The following is a 21,959-nucleotide window of genomic DNA, read 5'->3' on the forward strand; positions in this document are numbered from 1 at the left end:
ATCCTGCAGCCTGTGGAACAAAAACCACATTCATAGAAAGACAGACAAAATGAAAAGACAGAGGACTATGTACCAGGTGAAGGAACAAGGTAAAACCTCAGAAAAACAAGTAAATGAAGTGGAGATAGGCAAACTTCAGAGAAAGAATTCAGAATAATGATAGTGAAGATGATCCAGGACCTCAGAAAAAGAATGGAGGAAAAGATTGAGAAGATGCAAAAAATGTTTAACAAAGACCTAGAAGAATTAGAGAACAAACACCTAGAAGAATTAAAGAACAAACAAACAGAGATGAACAATACAATAACTAAAATGAAAAATATGCTAGAAGGAATCAATAGCAGAATAACTGAGGCAGAAGAACGGATAAGTGGCCTGGAAGACAGAATGGTGGAATTCACTGCCGTGGAACAGAATAAAAAAAAAAGAATGAAAAGAAATGAAGACAGCCTAAGAGACCTCTGGGACAACATCAGACGCACCAACATTCACATTATAGGGGTCCCAGAAGGAGAAAGGAGAGAAAGGACCCAAGAAAATATTTGAAGAGATTATTGTCGACAACTTCTCTAACATGGGAAAGGAAATAGCCACCCAAGTCCAGGAAGCATAGAGAATCCCAAGGAAAAACACACCGAGACACACAGTAATGAAACTGAGAAAAATTAAAGACAAAGAAAAATTATTAAAAGCCAACAAGGGAAAAACAACAAATAACATACAAGGGAACTCCCATAAGGGTAACAGCTGATTTCTCAGCAGAAACTCTACAAGCCAGGAGGGAGTGGCATGATATATTTAAAGTGATGAAAGGGAAGAACCTACAACCAAGATAACTCAAGGATCTCATTCAGATTCAATGGAGAAATTGAAAGCTTTACAGACAAACAAAAGCTAAGAGAATTCAGCACCACCGAACCAGCTCTACAACAAATGCTAAAGGAACTTCTCTAAGTGGGAAACACAAGAGAAGAAAAGGACCCACAAAAACAAACCCAAAACAATTAAGAAAATAGTCATAGGAACATACATATCGATAATTACCTTAAACGTGAATGGATTAAATGCTCCAACCAAAAGACACAGGCTCGCTGAATGGATACAAAAAGAAGACCTGTATATATGCTGTCTACAAGAGACCCACTTCAGACCTAGGGACACATACAGACTGAAAGTGAGGGGATGAAAAAAGATATTCCATGCAAATGGAAATCAAAAGAAAGCTGGAGTAGCAATACTCATAGCAGATAAAATAGGCTTTAAAATAATGTTACAAGAGACAAGGACACTATATTATGATCAAGAGATTAATCCAAGAAGAAGATATAAGAATTATAAATGTTTATGCACCCAACACAGGAGCACCTCAATACGTAAGGCAAATGCTAGCACCTATAAAAGAGGAAATCGACAGTGACACAATAATAGTGGGGGATTTTAACACCTCACTTACACCGATGGACAGATCATCCAGATAGAAAATAAGGAAACACAAGCTTTAAATGACACAACAGACCAGATAGATTTAATTGATATTTATAGGAAATTCCATCCAAGAACAGCAGATCACACTTTCTTCTCAAGTGCACACAGAACGTTCTCCAGGATAGATCACCCCTTGGGTCACAAATCAAGCCTTGGTAAATTTAAGAAAACTGAAATCATATCAAGCATCTTTCCCAACCACAACGCTATAAGATTAGAAATCAATTACAGGGAAGAAAACGTAAAAAGCATAAACACATGGAGGCTAAACAATACGTTACTAAATAACCAAGAGATCACTGAAGAAATCAAAGAGGAAATCAAAAAATACCTAGAGACAAATGACAACGAAAACACGACGATCCAAAACCTATGGGATGCAGCAAAAGCAGTTCTAAGAGGGAAGTTTATAGCAGTACAATCCCACCTCAAGAAAGAAGAAAAATCTCAAATAAACAACCTAAGCTTACACCTAAAGCAACTAGAGAAAGAAGAACAAACAAAACCCAAAGTTAGCAGAGGGAAAGAAATCATAAAGATCAGAGCAGAAATAAATGAAACAGAAACAAAGAAAACAATAGCAAAGATCAATAAAACTAAAAGCTGGTTCTTTGAGAAGATAAAATTGATAAACCATTAGCCAGACTCATCAAGAAAAAGAGGGAAATAACTCAAATCAATAAAATTAGAAATGAAAGAGAAGTTACAATGAACACCGCAGAAATACAAAGCATTATAAGAGACTACTACAAGCAATTCTATGCCAATAAAGTGGACAACCTGGAAGAAATGGACAAATTCTTAGAAAGGTATAACCTTCCAAGACTGAACCAGGAAGAAACAGAAACTGTGAGCAAACCACTCACAAGTAATGAAATTGAAACTGTGAAGAAAAATCTTGCAACAAGCAAAAGTCCAGGACCAGATGGCTTCCCAGGTGAATTCTATCAAACAAAGAGAAGAGCTAACATCCATCCTTCTCAAACTCTTCCAATAAAGTACAGAGGGAGGAACACTCCCAAACTCATTCTACGAGGCCACCATCACCCTGATACCAAAACCAGACAAAGATACTACAAAAAAGGAAAATTACAGACCAATATCACTGATGAATATAGATGCAAAAATCCTCAACAAAATACTGGCAAACAGAATCCAACAACACATTAAAAGGATCATACACCATGATCAAATGGGATTTATCCAGGGATGCAAGGATTCTTCAATATATGCAAATCAATCAGTGTGATACACCATATTAACAAACTGAATAAAAACCACATGATTAGCTCAGTAGATGTAGGAAAAGGTTTTGACAAACTTCAACACCCATTTAGGACAAAACCTCTCCAGAAAGTGGGCACAGAGGGAACCTACCTCATCATAATAAAGGCCATATATGACAAACCCACAGCAAACATCACTCTCAATGGTGAAAAACTGAAAGCACTTATTTCCTCTAACATCAGGAATAAGACAAGGATGTACAGTCTCGCCACTCTTACTCAACAGAGGTTTGGAAGTCCTAGCCATGGCAATCAGAGGAGAAAAAGAAATAAAAGGAATACAAATTGGAAAAGAAGCAGTAAAAGTGTCACTGTTTGCAGATGACATGATACTATACATAGGTAATCCTAAAGATGCCACCAGAAAACTACTAGAGCTAATCAATGAATTTGGTAAAGTAGCAGGATACAAAATTAATGCACAGAAATCTTTGGAATTCCTATACACTAACAATGAAAGATCAGAAAGAGAAATTAAGGAAACAATCCCATTCTCTATTGCAACAAAAAGAATAAAATACCTAGGAATAAACCTAAGGAGGTAAAAGACCTGTACTCAGAAACCTATAAAGACAGTGATGAAAGAAATCTAAGATGACACAAACAGATGGAGAGAAATACCATGTTCTTGGATTGGAAGAATCAATATTGTGAAAATGACTATACTACCCAAAGCAATCTACAGATTCAATACAATCCCCATCAAATTACCAATGGCATTTTTTACGGAACTAGAACAAAAAATCTTAAAATTTGTATGGAGACACAAAAGATCCCGAACAGCCAAAGCAATCTTGAGGGAAAAAAATGGAGCTGGATGAATCAGGTTCCCTGACTTCAGACCATACTACAAAGCTACAGTAATCAAGATAGTATGGTACTGGCACAAAAACAGAAATGTAGAGCAATGGAACAGGATAGAAAGCCCAGAGATAAACCCAAGCATCTATAGTCAACTAATCTATGACAAAGGAAGCAAGGATATACAATGGAGAAAAGACAGTCTCTTCAATAAGTGGTGCTGGGAAAACTGGACAGCTACATGTAAAAGAATGAAATTAGAACACTCCCTAACACCATACACAAAAATAAACTCAAAATGGATTAAAGACCTAAATGTAAGCCCAGACACCATAAAACTCTTAGAGGAAAATATAGGAAGAACACTCTGACATAAATCACAGCAAGATCTTTTTTGACCCACCTCCTAGAGAAATGTAAATAAAAACAAAAATAAACAAATGGGAGCTAATGAAACTTCAAAGCTTTTGCACAGCAAAGGAAACCATAAACAAGATGAAATGACAACCCTCAGAATGGGAGAAAATATTTGCAAATGAAGCAACCGACAAAGGATTAATTTCCAAAATATACAAGCCGCTCATGTAGCTGAATATCAAAAAAAGAAACAACCCAACCCCAAAATGGGCAAAAGGCCTAGACATTTCTCCAAAAATGATATACAGATTTGCAACAAACATATGAAAGGATGCTCAACATCACTAATCATTACAGAAATGCAAATCAAAACTACGAGGCATCACCTCACACTTGTTAAAATGGGTATCATCAGAAAATCTACAAACAACAAATGCTGGAGAGGGTGTGGAGAAAAGGGAACCCTCTTGCACTGTTGGTGGGAATGTAAACTGATACAGCCACTCTGGAGAACGGTATGGGGGTTCCTTAGAAAACTAAAAATAGAACTACCATATGACCCAGCAATCCCACTACTGGGCATATACCCTGAGAAAACCAGAATTCAAAAGGACACATGCACCCCAATGTTCACTGCAGCACTATTTACAGTCGCCAGGTCATGGAAGCAACCTAAATGCCCATATATATATACATATATATATATACACACACACACACACAATGGAATATTACTCAGCCATAAAATAGGATGAAATTGGGTCATTTGTAGAGATGTGGATGGACCTAGAGACTGTCATGCAGAGTGAAGCAAGTCAGAAAAACAAATATCATATATTAATGCATATATGTGGAATCTAGAAAAATGGTACAGATGAACTGGTTTGCAAGGCAGAAATAGACACACAGATGTAGAGAACAAACGTATGGACACCAAGGGGGGAAAGTGGTGGGGTGGGGGGTGGTGGTGACGGTGGGCTGAATTGGGAGATGGGTATTGACATGTATACACTAATATGTATAGAATAGATAACTAATTAGGACCTGCTGTTTAAAAAATAAAGAAAAAAAAAGAACTACACTGTATTTACAGGTTATATTCCAAAGCCAAGCCTAAGGCAAAAGCTGCAGTAAGTTAAAAATTGTTCTTGAAAAACTTAAAAGTGTGCCATGAGGGTGACAATACTATTTCTCTGTCAATAAACCCAACACAACAGCCAGATTTTCTCTCCAGCATCCCCTGAGATTAAGTAGTTGGCTTGTATGTGAGGTCATATTGTTTGTATGGTATTTCTCTTTGAACACCAGGAGAGAAATATGCTCAGTGCCTTTCAATATGGAGGAAACCAACGACCAAGTGAACTGCAAATCCACACTTCCCATCTCATCGTGGTTCTGGGGTGTAAATTCCCTGAGTGTAACAAGTGGAGCTGGCCATATTATTTAAATAAATGAGGGATGATTTTTTTATGGTTAAACACATATAGCTAACTTTCATGTGTGTATGACTGGCTGGGTTTTAGAAACACCCAGCTGCATATGGCTTCACTCTCTAGCAACTGAAAACAAACTTTTGGACCAGGGTCCATAGTAAAAAAAAAAAAAAAAAAATCATTTAAAACTGTAACCTACTACACACACACACACACACACACACACACGTCTGTGTGTGTATATACAATACATGCATATACATACATACACACATATATGTAAAAAGGTTCACAAAATATTTACCTTTATTACATCCTATGTATTTGATCTATTCCATTCTGTTCTACTTTCTTAAAATTTTTTTAGGTTGCAACTCAGTAGTTTTCTTGATGCCCAACCGGGTTACAACATACAGTTTGAAGAACATTGAACTGGAGTATTTCAAGCTCTTAACTACTCAGAGAATTATGTAGGGCAGTACCTGGGGGTTAAGAAAAACAATCAAGCAAGCACATTTGTCCATAATATTTTAATACTTTTCCACTTTTAAATACTGGTTTTAATTTTGTGATTGTAACATGGAAGATCCAACTTTATTATTTTTTAAAAACATCACCAGGATCATAAAGCTATTTAGAATACACTCTACACACTCCCAAGGTACTTTAAAATGATTATGTTTTGAGTTTGTAGATGAACAATGACAATAATCCAAATACACTGTCTGTACAACTTGGATCAAATAGTGGTGAAAGTGTTTAACTGGACAAACAACTGATAAGCTTAAAGATAATCAGCACAATTTCACAAGAGAACCAGCTCAGCCCAACTAAAATTTTCTCAATAGCAATTGACACTGATGTTGTATAGGAGTACAAATTAGTTGATGAAACTGAACAAATGGGAACCCCATTCCTCCTTTTCCTTCTTTTGTATTCCTACATCCCTCCCAGTCATCCTCTTCCTTGGTCTGGCTACCCCTGTGGCGAACCCAAATCAAGAGCTGCTATGACACCCTCCACCTCAAAATCAGGAGCCCTGAATTACAAGTGAAATACTGTGCTCTCTTGAACTGTACAGTGGGCACTCAGGGACAAAACCCCTCATCACCAATATTTTTCATGTTTCTATCACAGTACAAAAGAGTAACTGAGTAGAAAAGAGAGTAAAATGATAATTTTTTTTTTTTGCTTGGGGAAGAGAAGTAGGAAATAACTGTGGATGAGAAAACATCATGTATATTCAATATGTAGGAATTAGCCTTATGGAAATAATTCTAGAGGGTCTGAATGCTGTCTAAAGGGCTAGTACGTCTCCAAATTTTGATCTCTTTTACTCCTTTCATATTCCCCAACTCATTTCTAAATCTGGTTGGGCAGGATTAACCCTAGTGAAGTACCAGTGCAATTACCTGAAGGTAAAATGTATCCTTTACTTTTCTTCTCTTTTTTAATACAAATATTTTTCCTGTAATCATTTACAGAATTGCAAAAGTATATCATTAACATTTAGTGCAAATGCAACTAATGTAGGTTTAGACACTGCTCTGTAAACTTTCCATACCTTTGTAAAATAAAGCTATCCAATTTAGTCATGATAGTACCAGAAATGGCAAACAGAGAAACATTTATAGTGGGCATATAGAATTGTTTTTGAAGATTCCCATCAGTGGCTATGGTGAATAAACCTTCCCTCCCCAACCCTCCCATACTCCCAACCCCAATCCCGCAACTGATTGTAAAATAAAATACACATTTGAGGTATAAACTTTTCTTTTTTAAACATCACAATATAAAATGTTAACTGGTGATGTAGTAAACTGATAAGATAATTTGTCTTATTTGCCTTAACTAGCATTACCACCATATAGGCACTTTTTCCTTGTAGTCAAATTATGAATAGTATTTTTCTGTAATAAGGCATATTCCATGCACATCATTTAGAGAAAGGTAAATTAAAAAATAGTAAAGATTTATGGAGCATGAAATCTGCGTGCATGTAATGTAAGCATATGTTTTATATGTATTTTCCTCTCTGTACAGACTAATAAATACCACTTTATCTGATGCAAGTAATTCACTTCCAGGATTGTGTATATTAAGTGATCAGACTAATCCCATCATTAAATTATCACCTTGCATTTATCATTAAGACTCCATTACCATGTAGGAAATATATACAGGACATGTTCCACGTGACATGATTTCCTGCTTTACAAAATGGGTCTGGTTTCTGTGTTTCTACAGAGATGAACAAGTCAGCAAAGCATCTACAAAATGCCTCTGATTTACGTAAGCACGTTTGTGTATAAACACAGTGACGATTCTGAAGTGGGCAGCCATTTCTACTTCAATGAGTACCATTCCCTGCCTCTGCTCCATGTTTCAGGGTTTTTCAAAGGGGCCTAAAACTAAAAAAGGTATTTTACATTTAACTTCTTACAGCAACTAAAGAAAGAATTTCAGTTTGAATCACATGGTCTTCTTTACTGCCCTGTTGAAGTTTCTGATCAAGAGGCAAACAGGAGCGGTGCCCACATTTTCTACGCATATCTTGCAACGTTATCTTTTAAACTGACCCAAATTAGAAGAACAAACACGTGTTACTGAATACTAGAAATATAGAATCAAATGCCAAACTCAAACAGTGAGATTTGCTGGAACATGTAATACCGTATATCCTCTCACCAATTTCAGGAAAACATGAGCTCATTTTATTCTGACCGTTTTACCAGAAAGTAGTTTATGCCTATAAGGTTGTACAGATGTTTCTGTTTGGAGGCAGGCAGAACCAATTTAGAAATTACCAAATTGTGTTTGTAACAAACTGAAAAAAATCTGTAGCACACAGTACACAACTAAAAATACAATAGAAATATAAAGATATCTGGAGAAAAAAATAAAGCTTTTCACTCTTTCTCCATCAGAACCAAAGTTCTTCATGGGAGTAAGACTATAGAAAAGGCGAAATCACAGGTTATTGACAGCCCTCAGTTATTAAGAGACACTTTACATGACAACATGAATTATTATAGAAATCAGCAGCAATGAATTCTATGATTATACAAAGCAAAAATGTCAAAAAATTCTGGACACAGATTTGACTGTAGGCCTATAAAAAGAACCCCATCCAGAAATTTGGTGCACAGAAAGCACATGCCCCATGTGCGTCCAACTTTTGTGCTTTTCTCTTGTGCACAAAGCCTGGTACAACTGAGGATCTTAGGCCAAACCACAGTAAATTAAAAATTCTGAAAAAGTTTCCAAAAATTAAAGCATCGATTCCTAGTTGTGATTCAAAGTTGATTTTTTTTTCTCTTCTAGGAGCAAGCAAATAAAAATATAGCCATATACATGTAATTTTACATGTATTTATAGTTATATGCTGAGCGAGGAGATCTAGCAGAAGACAGCTAGTGTTAAGATGTTCAGCTTTGCTATTGCAGTATTTCTTCATTTTTGTACACAAGGCCAAGGTGTTGGGCCATAGACAAGGCTATAGATCCTATGTTCCAGCTTAGAGCATTCAATTTTGTTTTTTAATTTTTTTCCTCCAACATGGAATGTCACACAGCCTTGTTTCAGTCACTGTAGGAAAGAAAATGACAAGTAAAACATTCAGCACTGTATTATTTACTAACAGCTGCAGGACTAACAGAACAGACTCCTCCTACCTTCTGAACTCATGTAATGCACAGAATCTTTATCAAAGTTTATATTTTAAGGATTTTTCACCTTTAAGAATATAAAATTATTAACTTTATATATTTGAAATTTATCATCAGAAAGGAACAGAAGGTATAAGAAATGTTCTGAAAGTTAGAAAAAATTAAAAAGGGCAATGTGCTACAAGAAGCAAAGAGGGAATCAAGTAGAGGTTTCTGGATCCGTACCCCATAAACTGGAATTTCCTTCTTCTTAGTGTTCAATAAAAACTATGCTATACAATATCATTTATCAAGAATTAAAAAAATTTATTTAGGCTATGGGAAAGAGGTCTGCCTTATCTTAAGAAATACTGTGTCAAATGAGTTTAAGAGTTTTGACTAAGTTTTAAATATCTTTGGGCCTCATTAACTCTTTATGGAATTTCTCTAAAGATGATACACACTATTGAAAGTTACTATTTCTCCATCACCAAAATTAAGAATGTTAGCTTTCCTAAGGTTTCAATGCTAGGATCCACTTCATACATACATCTTCCAAAATTATTATGAAACAATTATTATTTTAGGTAAATGAAGATTTATTTTAGGTAAATGAAAATTTGGTTCTCTGCCAGAAAGAAGCTCAATCTGGACTCAAAGGCCAGAGCTAAGTTTTGGCCAGTGAGTCTTTCCAGTTCTATCTTTACACACACACACACATGTCCACAAACAATGGTACCATCTCCTTCCCCTAATATGAATTCTTTTCCAAGGATTTCGAGCCCTTCCCTCTAGGTCCACAAAAGAAGAATGTGTACACTCGTGGGCGCACACACAGTCAGTCAATAAAACAATGCCCCAAATCCAACAGTTTAGAGGCAAATGCTGTGGACATGTTAGCATGTATTTTGCAAATATTTTCAAAATTATTCTTCTCAAACATAGTTGAGAGCATGTTTTATTATATAACTGCATTCTGATTTCTTTTGCTTAATACCCAGTTATATTTTCTACCCTTCTCTGCAAGGCTGAAGGTAAAGGTGAAGAGGGAAAACAGATACAGCTGCAAGCTTGGTCTTGGTTCGAGCAAAGAGCAACTCTAGAAATCTTAAGGCTGTGGGGAGAGACACACAGCTAAGTAAGGTGACAAGCCTGCTGCCATCATGTGGCATCACGTTTTCAGTGTATTTGATTAAATACAATGCAGTGACAGAATCAATAAGAAGTTATGTGTCCAGATCGAGCCACAACAATTCTGAAGTACAAGATATCCTAAAAACAGTGCATTTTGGCAGTGCATTTATGCTTTAAGAGAATCCCTCAAAGGTCAGGCTTTGTCCCAAACACTAACCATTCAGAGAAGTAAGACTAGAACCTGTTTAACATTTTCATGTAACCTGTTTTCCTGGGAAAAGCTACATATCTGGGACATCAATGCACTAACCCTTGTGTTAGTGTCTGAAAATAAATTTAGGCTTTGAGTTCTTGTTTTTTGTTTTTTTAAGAAATAGCACACTATAAACATTATCAGAAACTAGACTTAATTAAAAGTATAGTCACTACAGTTGACCCTTGAACAACATGGCTTTGAACTGCGCACATCCAACTACATGCAAATTCTTTTCAGTACTACACGATCTGGGGTTGGTTGAATCCTCGATGCAGAGGCACCTAGGACATGGAGGGCGGACTGTAAGTCATACTCGATTTTCATCTGTGCAGGGGGCCAGCGCTCCTGACCCCCACGACGCTCATGCGTCAACTGTATATGGTTATTAACTATATTATTTTTATCTAAAGAAATTGACTCAAGAATATAAATTTCTCAGCAAATGATTTAACAGTCAATGTAGGTGAGCATGAGAGGACGGTCATAAGTACTTATTGCTTGTGAATTATACTTTGGTAATATCTATTACAAATTTAAATGTTAACACTCAGAGTTTCACAGAAATTGAATTATACAAATGGTTCTCAAATGGATGAAAAGATGCTCAAATTCATTTGTAACGAGGACTATGACAGTTATTTTTTGGCCATGCCACGTGGCTTGTGGAATCTCAGTTCCCCGACCAGGGATTCTGGAATCCTAACCACTAGGCCACGAGGGAACTCCCAAGAGGACCACAATTTAAACTACACTGGGAGAGTATTTTTCACCTATCAAGTTGGAAAAAAATCAGAAAGTTTTATTTCATACATTGTGTGAGAGGGTCAGAGAAACAGGCACTCCAACATGTTATTGCTGGTGAGATGGTAAATTAATACGACCTCTACAGAGGCCAATATCTAAATTACAGATGCACAAGCCCCCCAGAAGTACCAGCAGTGTCACATCTAGTAATTTACCCACATACAAAATGACATGGATATGACTGCAATACTGTGTGGTCTAGCAAAAATTAGAAACAACTTTAACATCTACAAATGGAGAATTGGTTAGATAAATTGTGTACATCCACACAAATGGGATTCTACATAGCCATAAACAAAGAATAAAGCAGCTCTGCACCAATATGGAAAGATCTTCAAGATAAAGCATATGCAGAAGCAAGATGCAGAACCCTGAGTAGAGTATGCAATTTCTTTCAATAACAATAAGTGTATGTGTGTGAGGAATACACTTGTATTTGCTTATTCAGGTGAAAATGAAACATCTCTGGAAAGACACAAGAACATACTCACAGCAGCTATACACTTGTGTGTGTGTGTGGCGGGGGGCAAGTGTGGTGCTGCAGAACTGGGTGAGCAGGGGACGGGGGATGAATTTTACTGTGTATCTTTTCATACTTTTGACTTCTGAACCACGTTAACATGTCACTCATTTAAGAAAAATTAAAGAGTTCAGCTCCTTGCACAAAGACAGTCAGTGCAGCATTATTTGACAGTAGAAATATGGAACCAACCAGACATTAACATGGGACAGTGGTTAATAAATTCTGCAACATTTATACAACAGATGTTAAAAGAATGAGATGGTTTTGTATGTCTCATATCTTTATATGGACTAACAGTCAAGATACATTAAGTAGAAAAAGCAAGCTGCAAGATAATGCTTTGAAAAAATTTTTTTAGAGATATGTCAATACATATGTACAAGTCTGGAAGAATATACAACAAACGTAACACTAATTTATGGGAAGGGAGAAACATAGAGGATTTGTACTTCTGAAATTTTATAGTTCTATAATATTAAAATTTCCTTCAATTAAGCAGACATTATCTAACATAAACAGAAAAAATAATGAAAAATTAAGTTTTAAAGGCTATAAAAACTACAACTCTTCACATCTGGAAACATCATGTAAAAGAAACTACTTTCAAAAACTAACTTGTAATGTCTGCAGAGCCATATTAGTCTATAAAGTTTAAAAAAAAGAATAACATATATTTTCCAGTACCTGTTAATACTAGAACAAAATAGGTTTTCCTGCAGTTTTTTCTTGTACGTAAGAAGTAAAACGTTTTAGAAACTTTGGATACTCTCGCTTTGCCACTGCCCTTAACACTGAGGCTGGTGCCCATCCTCCAGGGTTTACTGTGAGACAAAGGAAAATGAAAACTGTTAAGATAATTCTCCAAAAACACGTAAAGCACTCATTTTGTTCCTTTGTTTTTAAAAAATTCCTCACATTGAAAAAGCATCTCTTACAAGTCTTGACCACTCAGTACTTAGTACTGTACTAACCACCAGATGAGAACAGATAACAAATAAGAAAGCATTTATTACTGTTCTAAAATGTTCTTGGTTCCCTAAATTATAAGTAAATATTAGTATAGCAACACTTTAGGTTACTTAAGGCAGATTTATTCAATGAACTCTACTATAATCAAATAGTAACTTGCTCAGGCATAGTTGTCTCTTTAAACATACTAGCTGTGATGGCCCTGTATAAAGAAGGTTTGAAGGTTTGATTAGAGGGACTCCAGTAACTACTGCAGGTAGGAAATAGGTGTAGCAAGGAACCGTAACAAGTGATAAAACAGGGCTGTCCAGCAGTAGGCCGATGTGAAATAAGTCACTAGCAACTAAGAAAGAAGCAGGGAGCAAAGATTCAGAAAACTAAAAAGCCTGACAACAAGAAAAAGAACTGTTCACCTGAAACATAATATTTTATATCAACTATTATTTCAATTAAAAACAAAAACACACACAAAAAAACCAAAATTATAAAGTAAAAAAGAAGAAAACTATTTTCAGTAATCCAACCACCAAGCAACAATTCAATATTAACATTTTGTTGTATTTCTTTCCAACTTTTCACATATATATTCTTTTCTTCTTTTAAAAATTATTGAAATGGTATTTTATATGCTTTTTCTCACCCCACTTAACATTATTTTGTAAACATTTTTCTAAATCACTAAATGGTCTTTGAAAATTTGGGAAAAAAAAGAAGTATTAATTTTCTTTCTCACTGTTGCTTATTTTCCTAATTACACCTATTCTATTAGGCAAATATCTAGTAAAACAGTTCTTAAAACCAATAATATGTAATAGTGATCTAAAGATGAAGTTTAAAAATTTACCTATCCAGCCCCAGCTTCAGAAATTCTGATACAGCAGTTATTCAGACATGTATATTTTGAAAGATTCCTGATAATATTGATATACATCTCTCCAAATTAAAAATTACTAAATCTAAAGGATAAAAACTAAAAAGACATTTATAAATGGTATTTTTCCAAACTGTCAGTTATCATGTAGATCACAATAAAAACATCCACATTCCCAAGTAGCAAAAACAAAACCAAAATACATACCATTAGCTACATATGTAATCTTGCATAGAATGTTGTCCCTGCTAATCTCCTGGTTTCCCTCTGGCGGGCTTACCAAGGTTTGACAAATCATAGCAATATTTATTTTGGCACGGACACATCGATTGTTTAGCTGCCAAAACAAAAAGTAAAAACAAAACACCAGTGTAGAAGATACCCAGTATTTTGTAACCTCTTCTGGTCTAATTCTACATTAGATTAACCAAAACCGTAACTCATCTACATCTCCCACAAAATCTCATAAGCACTAATTAAGAATACATGCCAAGCTGATACGACACCAGGAATGGTTTTCCCCCCTCTTAAGTAGTAAAAGGAGCTAAACCGAGGTAGAAACCACAGAGATTTTGCCAGTAGTTGATCATGGCTTGAGAGACAAGTGTGAGAAGTAGCCTACCTATACTACCCATTCAGCTGTCTCATCTAACCTCAAGAGGAAAGGAAAACAACCCTGCTGGGATGCTCATGGCCATGACTGTTGCCCTCAGATAACAGTGGCTATACTCTTCCAAGAAGCCAACTTTAATAAACAAAAATTTAAGAAGCATTTTCAAATCAATTATCTCTGTATGTGTGGTATGCGTTTATCATTTTTGCCCTGTGTTGTATATTTAGCTTTGTATTGTACAATTATACACATTTATACAATGTACTTACAGGAGCACTGTTGTGATCCACAGAAAAATTACAAACTATCCAAGTTTCCGGGTCATTTTCAGTCAAGGCTGGTATCTTTCGAATGGCAGAAAGATATAATACATCCCGCTGAGAAGCAGGCCACACTCTCTGTGGAAGAAGTACAAATCTTTTGAAAATTTGAACTTTTTTTTTTTTTGGCTGCACCACGTGGCATGCAGGATCTTAGTTCCCTGACCAGGAATTGAACCCGCACCCCCTGCAGCAGAAGCTCGGAGTCTTAAACCACTGGACCGCCAGGGAAGTCCCCAAAATTTGAACACCTTTTTATTCATATATAATATGGAACAAAGAAACAAGTGTAAAACTAATAAATGCCTTTAAGGTAACATCTGTCAAATTTTAAATGGAAAGCACCCACCAAAGGATTGATTATGAACACTGAGTTAAAGGCTTTGAAGAACATACCAAAGGAATAATGTTCTGCTATTTCTTTTTTTTTTTCTTTTTTAAATGTTTATTTATTTATTTGGCTGCTCCGGGTCTTAGTTGTGGCATGCAGGCATGTGGGATTAGTTCCCCAACCAGGGATCCAACCCCAGCCTCCCTGCATTGGGAGTGAGGAGTCTTAACAACTGGACCACCAAGGAAGACCCTATTTTTCCTTCTTTTTAAATTTGGTAATATATATGGAACATAAAATGATAAAAATTTTTTTTTTTTTTTTTTTTTTGCGGTATGCGGGCCTCTCACTGTTGTGGCCTCTCCCGTTGCGGAGCACAGGCTCCGGACGCGCAGGCTCAGAGGCCATGGCTCACGGGCCCAGCCGCTCCGCGGCAAGTGGGATCTTCCTGGACAGGGGCGCGAACCCGTGTCCCCTGCATTGGCAGGCGGACTCTCAACCACTGCACCACCAAGGAAGCCCGATATAAATAATTTTTAAGTGTACAATTCAGTGGCCTTAACTATATTCACAATGTTATGTAAATAACACCACTATCTAGTTCTTAATGTGTCATCACTCCCAACAGAAACTCTGTACCCACTAAGCAATCACTCTGCATTAGCCCCTCCCACAGCCATTAGTCCACTTTTTTTTTTTATAGTTTTCATTTTTGGCTATGTTGGGTCTTCGTTGCTGTGCGTGGGCTTTCTCTAGTTGCGGTGACCGGGGGCTACTCTTTGTAGCAGTGATCAGGCTTCTCATTGTTGTGGCTTCTCTTGTTGCAGAGCACGGGCTCTAGGCACACAGGCTTCAGTAGTTGTGGCATGCAGGCTCTAGAGCGCAGGCTCAGTAGTTGTGGCCCATGAGCTTAGTTGCTCCGCAGCATGTGGGATCTTCCCAGACCAGGGCTCAAACCCGTGTCCCCTATATTGGCAGGCGGATTCTTAACCATTGTGCCACCAGGAAAGCCCCATTAGTCCACTTTTTTTTTTTTTTTTAAAAAAGAAGATGTCTGGGGTAGGAGTTTAGTAATTTATTTATTTTTGTTGTGTTGGGTCTTTGTTTCTGTGCGAGGGCTTTCTCTAGTTGTGGCAAGCGGGGGCCACTCTTCATCATGGTGCGCGGGCCTCTCACTATCGCGGCCTCTCTTGTTGCGGAGCACAGGCTCCAGACGCGCAGGCTCAGTAGTTGTGGCTCACGGGCCTAGTTGCTCCGCGGCATGTGGGATCCTCCCAGACCAGGGCTCGAACCCGTGTCCCTTGCATTAGCAGGCAGATTCTCAACCACTGTGCCACCAGGGAAGCCCCACTTTTAAGTATAGTATTAAACCTCTGTTTCAACTGTTCAGAGCAAAGATTTTAAAAGCAAGTATATTAGGGAAAGAGCATGCTCCTTTGATATCATAATCATATTTAAAGAATTGCAAACCAGTAATTTAATCTTCCAACTTCATACTGTTGGAATGACATGGAAACTAGGTCTCTGAAAACTGGGACTATGTACTTTTAAATGAGAGAAAATATGCACAGGGTCTTTCCCGATTGCTGAATTTAATAAATCGCCAACAACTCAGTGTCAATACAACACAAAGCATTTGCAAAGTGAAATGGTTCATCTTTTAAAGATACAAAGTTTCATTAAGTTGATGAAAGTAGTGCTGGGCAAATGTATGTGAAGCCAGTAATAAATGAAAATGTGGCCATATTAGAACTAATGGATACAAATCCACAAGGATGATGATAAGACAGAAATTTAAAGAGTGAGAATGACAAATATCAAGAGATGAGAAGCCCTTTTTAAGACCATATTATAAAAGAAGCCAAATTTAAAGAGAAAGGTGTTGAATAGTTATTGGATTTTGTTGAAAAAATTATGCCAGGACAAGTCATTTATTCAAATAATTACAACTGTAACTTAAATTTTGTTACATATAAAGTACATTATTTTAATAATTTTTAGTTTTATTTTTCCAGAAATAATCCTAATATAATCTATATATTCCTCCCCTCCATCTACTATTTACCAAGTGAAGTACTTTCAGCAGACCATTTTCCAGGATCAATTATCTTCACAGAATAAGAGTCTTCTGATTCTAAATGACTGGTCATTTATTTTCATTGCAAATTACAGGACAACTAATATTTTAAAGTCTACTAAATTTTAGACTTCACTTTTGACCCCCCTAAATCAGTAGGTTGAAACAGAATCTTGTTATACATTTCTTGAGTAGCTGTCATGTAAAAGGAAGCCTAGGTCACAGTCATTAAATATAAGATGGCTCAGATGACAAGACTGAGCTCAAGATATACACAGCAAACCTAAAATATTTTCAAATATTCAGCTCAGTTAAAAATTATTTTAAAAAAGAAAAATGAAGTACTTACTGAATTATCATGTTTCTTATATAACATACAATATTGTTTTTGGTAGATCTCTACAAATTTTTAATTTATTTTATTATTGTTTATTCAATATAATATTTGGCAATTTTCAGAAAGGAAACAGAGCAGAATAAGATAAATATTCTATAATTTAAATATCTACATTAACAGAGGAAGAAATGAAGTGAAAGGCAACATTTAAATGACAATGTTTCTTTGTGCTCTGGTGTATGACCATCCTCTCAATAGCTAATGCTCAGCAATTTTCCCTTGATGTCAGATAATCTACTTAGATCACCTTTACTTCTGAGTCTTAACATAGACTAATAACATACTTTGCATTTCCTTATTATTCTCACAGGAAACTGATTCACTTTCATATTTGGTAATTCATCTATCTCCTCTAGAGACTAGATGCTAGAAAAACATTTAAGTGGATTTTCGTACTTTCTTGTTCAGACTTAAAAGTTTGCGGAACTAACTGTACATCTTTGTCAAACACACTGTTTCTGGATATTTCTCAGGTTCTTATTTTCACCCATTTCTGCTTTAAATGAACTGAAATTACCTTTCAAATACATGAAATTCATGAATTATTAATAAAGTCTTTAAATCTTTTGTGGCACTTAATTTCCTCGCAAATTTTACTTTAGAGAATTTATATGTCTCTGTTTGAACTACGCTGGAATCCTTTTGGGATGAAAAGATATTTACCTTGTGCGTTTGATAAATGATGATTGCATTATCAGCTAATGTTTCCACCACATGAAAGTTTTCTATAGTTGCTGCAATGAAGAAAAAATGTTAGTAGTCAAAAAAGATATATTACCTTTTCCCAGAACGTGATTATTGAGAAAGTCAATTACGAATGGACATTATAGTAAAATGAACAGGATCCTGCCCTACATAGGCTAAGTCCAAATGGAAAGCGGTTTAGTATTAGGGCTACAGGTGGTGGCTGTGAGACCTAATCACCAGGAAATCTCATTAGCTTCCATCGCAAGAAAGCAATTCTAATCACCATTTCATTACTAGGGCACAAATTATTCCCTAACACTATGACCCCTCCCCTCCCTATAATCCTTAATTTATTGAAGCTGAATAAGCTGTTCTATTTAATTTAGGTGACTATGTTTGTGAGAGTGTCAAACTGCCATTGATAAACATGTTGTTCAGAAGTACCCATATTTATGAAATTTGATGCCTGAGGGGATCAAATAACTCTAAACAAACCACAGCAGGATTCATCTACAATTTATGATGGAAACAAAACAGTCTAGGAAAAGAGAAGATGATACAACAGAAACCTTTTATTTCAGTCCTGGCTTTTCCAATAATTAGTTCTGTGATCTATGACAAGTCACTTGAGCTATCTGAATTTTACTTTATCACCTACCTATCACACAGGATTATTGAGGTAATAGATCAAATGCTATACCTTACTGAGAAGCATTCTGTACCGTGAAAAGCTCTATTTAAATGTAAGGTATTATCAGTTCCCTATACGATTCTCCAGATATTTTCTATATTGACTTTGTAAACCATAGATCAGATGTAGAAAGCCAGGTTAGATTTGGTATTAAATTCAAACTAATAATTTTATCAAAATATACTAATAATGGCAGCTTACTTTCCCAATCATTGCGAACATCAACATTCCAGAAGTAATTGCAGACCTCATGTCCTGTAACACCTTTAACTGCGTGGGTAGCTTTCAAAGGATCCAAAACAATCCCGTTTTCTTCTACTTCTCTTCTGTATACCTAGAGGATATATTTTAAAACATGTTAATACATATTGATAACTACCTTAAATGTAAATGGATTAAATGCTTCAACCAAAAGACACAGACTGGCTGAATGGATACGAAACACAAGACCTGTATGTATGCTGTCTACAAGAGACCTACTTCAGACCTAGGGACACATACAGACTGAAAGAGAGGGGATGGGAAAAGATATTCCATGTAAATGGAAATCAAAAGAAAGCTGGAGTAGCAATTCTCATATCAGACAAAATAGACTTTAAAATAAAGACTATTACAAGAGACAAAGAAGGACACTACATAATGATCAAGGGATCAATCCAAGAAGAAGATATAACAGTTGTAAATATTTATGCACCCAACATAGGAGCACCTCAACACATAAGGCAAATGCTAACAGCCATAAAAGGGGAAATCGACAGTAACACAATCATAGTAGGGGACTTTAACAGCCCACTTTCACCAGTGGAAAGATCATCCAAAATGAAAATAAATAAGGACACACAAGCTTTAAATGATACATTAAACAAGATGGACTTAATTGATATTTATAGGACATTCCAACCAAAAACAACAGAATACACTTTCTTCTCAAGTGCTCATGGAACATTCTCTAGGACAGATCATACCTTGGGTCACAAATCAAGCCCCGGTAAATTTAAGAAAATTGAAATCGTATCAAGTATCTTTTCCGATCACAACGCTATGAGACTAGATACCAATTACAGGAAAAAATCTGTAAAAAATACAAACACATGGAGGCTACACAATACACTACTTAATAACCAAGAGATCACTGAAGAAATCAAAGAGGAAATCAAAAATACCTAGAAACAAATGACAATGAAAACATTACAACCCAAAACCTATGGGATGCAGCAAAAGCAGTTCTAAGAGGGAAGTTTATAGCAATACAATCCTACCTGAAGAAACAAGAAACATCTCAAATAAACAACCTAACCTTAAACCTAAAGCAATTAGAGAAAGAAGAACCAAAAAAAAACCCCCGAAGTTAGCAGAAGGAAAGAAATCATAAAGATCAGATCAGAAATAAAAGAAAAAGAAATGAAGGAAACAATAGCAAAGATCAATAAAACTAAAAGCTGGCTCTTTGAGAAGATAAACAAAATTGATAAACAAAATTGATAATCCATTAGCCAGACTCATTAAGAAAAAAAGGGAGAAGACTCAAATCAATAGAATTAGAAATGAAAAAGGAGAAGTAACAACTGACACTGCAGAAATACAAAGGATCGTGAGAGATTACTACAAGCAACTATATGCCAATAAAATGGACAATCTGGAAAAAATGGACAAATTCTTTGAAAAGTACAACCTTCAGAGACTGAACCAGGAAGAAATAGAAAATATAAACAGACCAATCACAAGCACTGAAATTGAAACTGTGATTAAAAATCTTCCAACAAACAAAAGTCCAGGACCAGAAGGCTCACAGGCGAATTCTATCAAACATTTGGAGGAGAGCTAACACCTATCCTTCTCAAACTCTTCCAAAATACAGCACAGGGAGGGACACTCCCAAACTCATTCTACGAGGCCACCATCACCCTGATACCAAAACCAGACAAAGATGTCACAAAGAAAGAGAATTACAGGCCAATATGACTTATGAATACAGATGCAAAAATCCTCAACAAAATACAAGCAAACAGAATCCAACAGCACATTAAAAGGATCATACACCATGATGATCAAGTGGGGTTTATCCCAGGAACGCAAGCATTCTGCAATAAACACAAATCAATCAATGTGATACACCATATTAACAAATTGAAGGAGAAAAACCATATGATCATCTCAATAGATGCAGAAAAGGCTTTTGACAAAATTCAACACCCATTTATAATAAAAACCCTGCAGAAAGTAGGCATAGAGGGAACTTACCTCAACATAATAAAGGCCATATATGACAAACCCACAGCCAACATCGTCCTCAATGGTGAAAAACTGAAACCATTTCCACTAAGATCAGGAACAAGACAAGGTTGCCCACTCTCACCACTATTATTCAACATAGTTTTGGAAGTTTTAGCCACAGCAATCAGAGAAGAAAAAGAAATAAAAGGAATCCAAATCGGAAAAGAAGAAGTAAAGCTGTCACTGTTTGCAGATGACATGATACTATCCATAGAGGAATCCTGAAGATGCCACCAGAATACTACTGGAGCTAATCAATGAATTTGGTAGAGTAGCAGGATACAAAATTAATGCACAGAAATCTCTTGCATTCCTATCCACTAATGATGAAAAATCTGAAAGAGAAATTATGGAAACACTCCCATTTACCACTGCAACAAAAAGAAAAAAATACCTAGGAATAAACCTACTGAAGGAGACAAAAGACCTGTATGCAGAAAACTATATGTCACTGATGGGAGAAATTAAAGATGATATAAATAGATGGAGAGATAAACCATGTTCTTGGATTGGAAGAATCAACATTGTGAAAATGACTATACTACCCAAAGACTACAGATTCAATGCAATCCCTATCAAGCTACCAATGGCATTTTTCACAAAACTAGAACAAAAAATTTCACAATTTGCATGGAAACACAAAAGACCCCAAAGAGCCAAAGCAATCTTGAGAAAGAAAAATGCAGCTGGAGGAATCAGGCTCCTGGACTTCAGACTATACTACCTAGCTACAGTAATCAAGACAGTATGGTACTGGCACAAAAACAGAAATATAGATCAATGGAACAGGACAGAAAGCCCAGAGGTAAACCCATGCACATATGGTCACCTTATTTTTGATAAAGGAGGCAAGAATACACAATTGAGAAAAGACAGCCTCTTCAATAAGTGGTGCTGGGAAAACTGGACAGCTACATGTAGAAAAGTGAAATTAGAACACTCCCTAACACCATACACAAAAATAAACTCAAAAACGATTAAAGACCTAAATGTAAGGCCAGAC

The 21,959-nt window shown here is 36.1% G+C and overlaps 1 protein-coding gene across 3 annotated transcripts in view; it reads right to left on the minus strand.

Moving 5' to 3' along the window:
- Window positions 1-6,531: 6,531 nt before the first annotated feature.
- Window positions 6,532-21,959, minus strand: part of CERT1 (ceramide transporter 1) — a 128,092-nt gene continuing 112,664 nt past the window's right edge. For all 3 annotated transcript variants that reach the window (XM_030846004.2, XM_060295900.1, XM_030845998.2), the window contains 6 exons: window positions 18,884-19,016; window positions 17,968-18,038; window positions 14,449-14,577; window positions 13,774-13,903; window positions 12,411-12,547; window positions 6,532-8,950 (listed from right to left, as the gene is read on the minus strand). In XM_030846004.2, coding sequence (XP_030701864.2) covers window positions 12,420-12,547; window positions 13,774-13,903; window positions 14,449-14,577; window positions 17,968-18,038; window positions 18,884-19,016 — 591 coding nt within the window. In that variant the 3' untranslated portion in view covers window positions 6,532-8,950; window positions 12,411-12,419. The remainder of the gene's footprint in view (window positions 8,951-12,410; window positions 12,548-13,773; window positions 13,904-14,448; window positions 14,578-17,967; window positions 18,039-18,883; window positions 19,017-21,959) is intronic.

Source organism: Globicephala melas, chromosome 3 (genome assembly GCF_963455315.2).
Source record: "Globicephala melas chromosome 3, mGloMel1.2, whole genome shotgun sequence".
Taxonomy (NCBI): Eukaryota; Metazoa; Chordata; class Mammalia; order Artiodactyla; family Delphinidae; genus Globicephala; species Globicephala melas.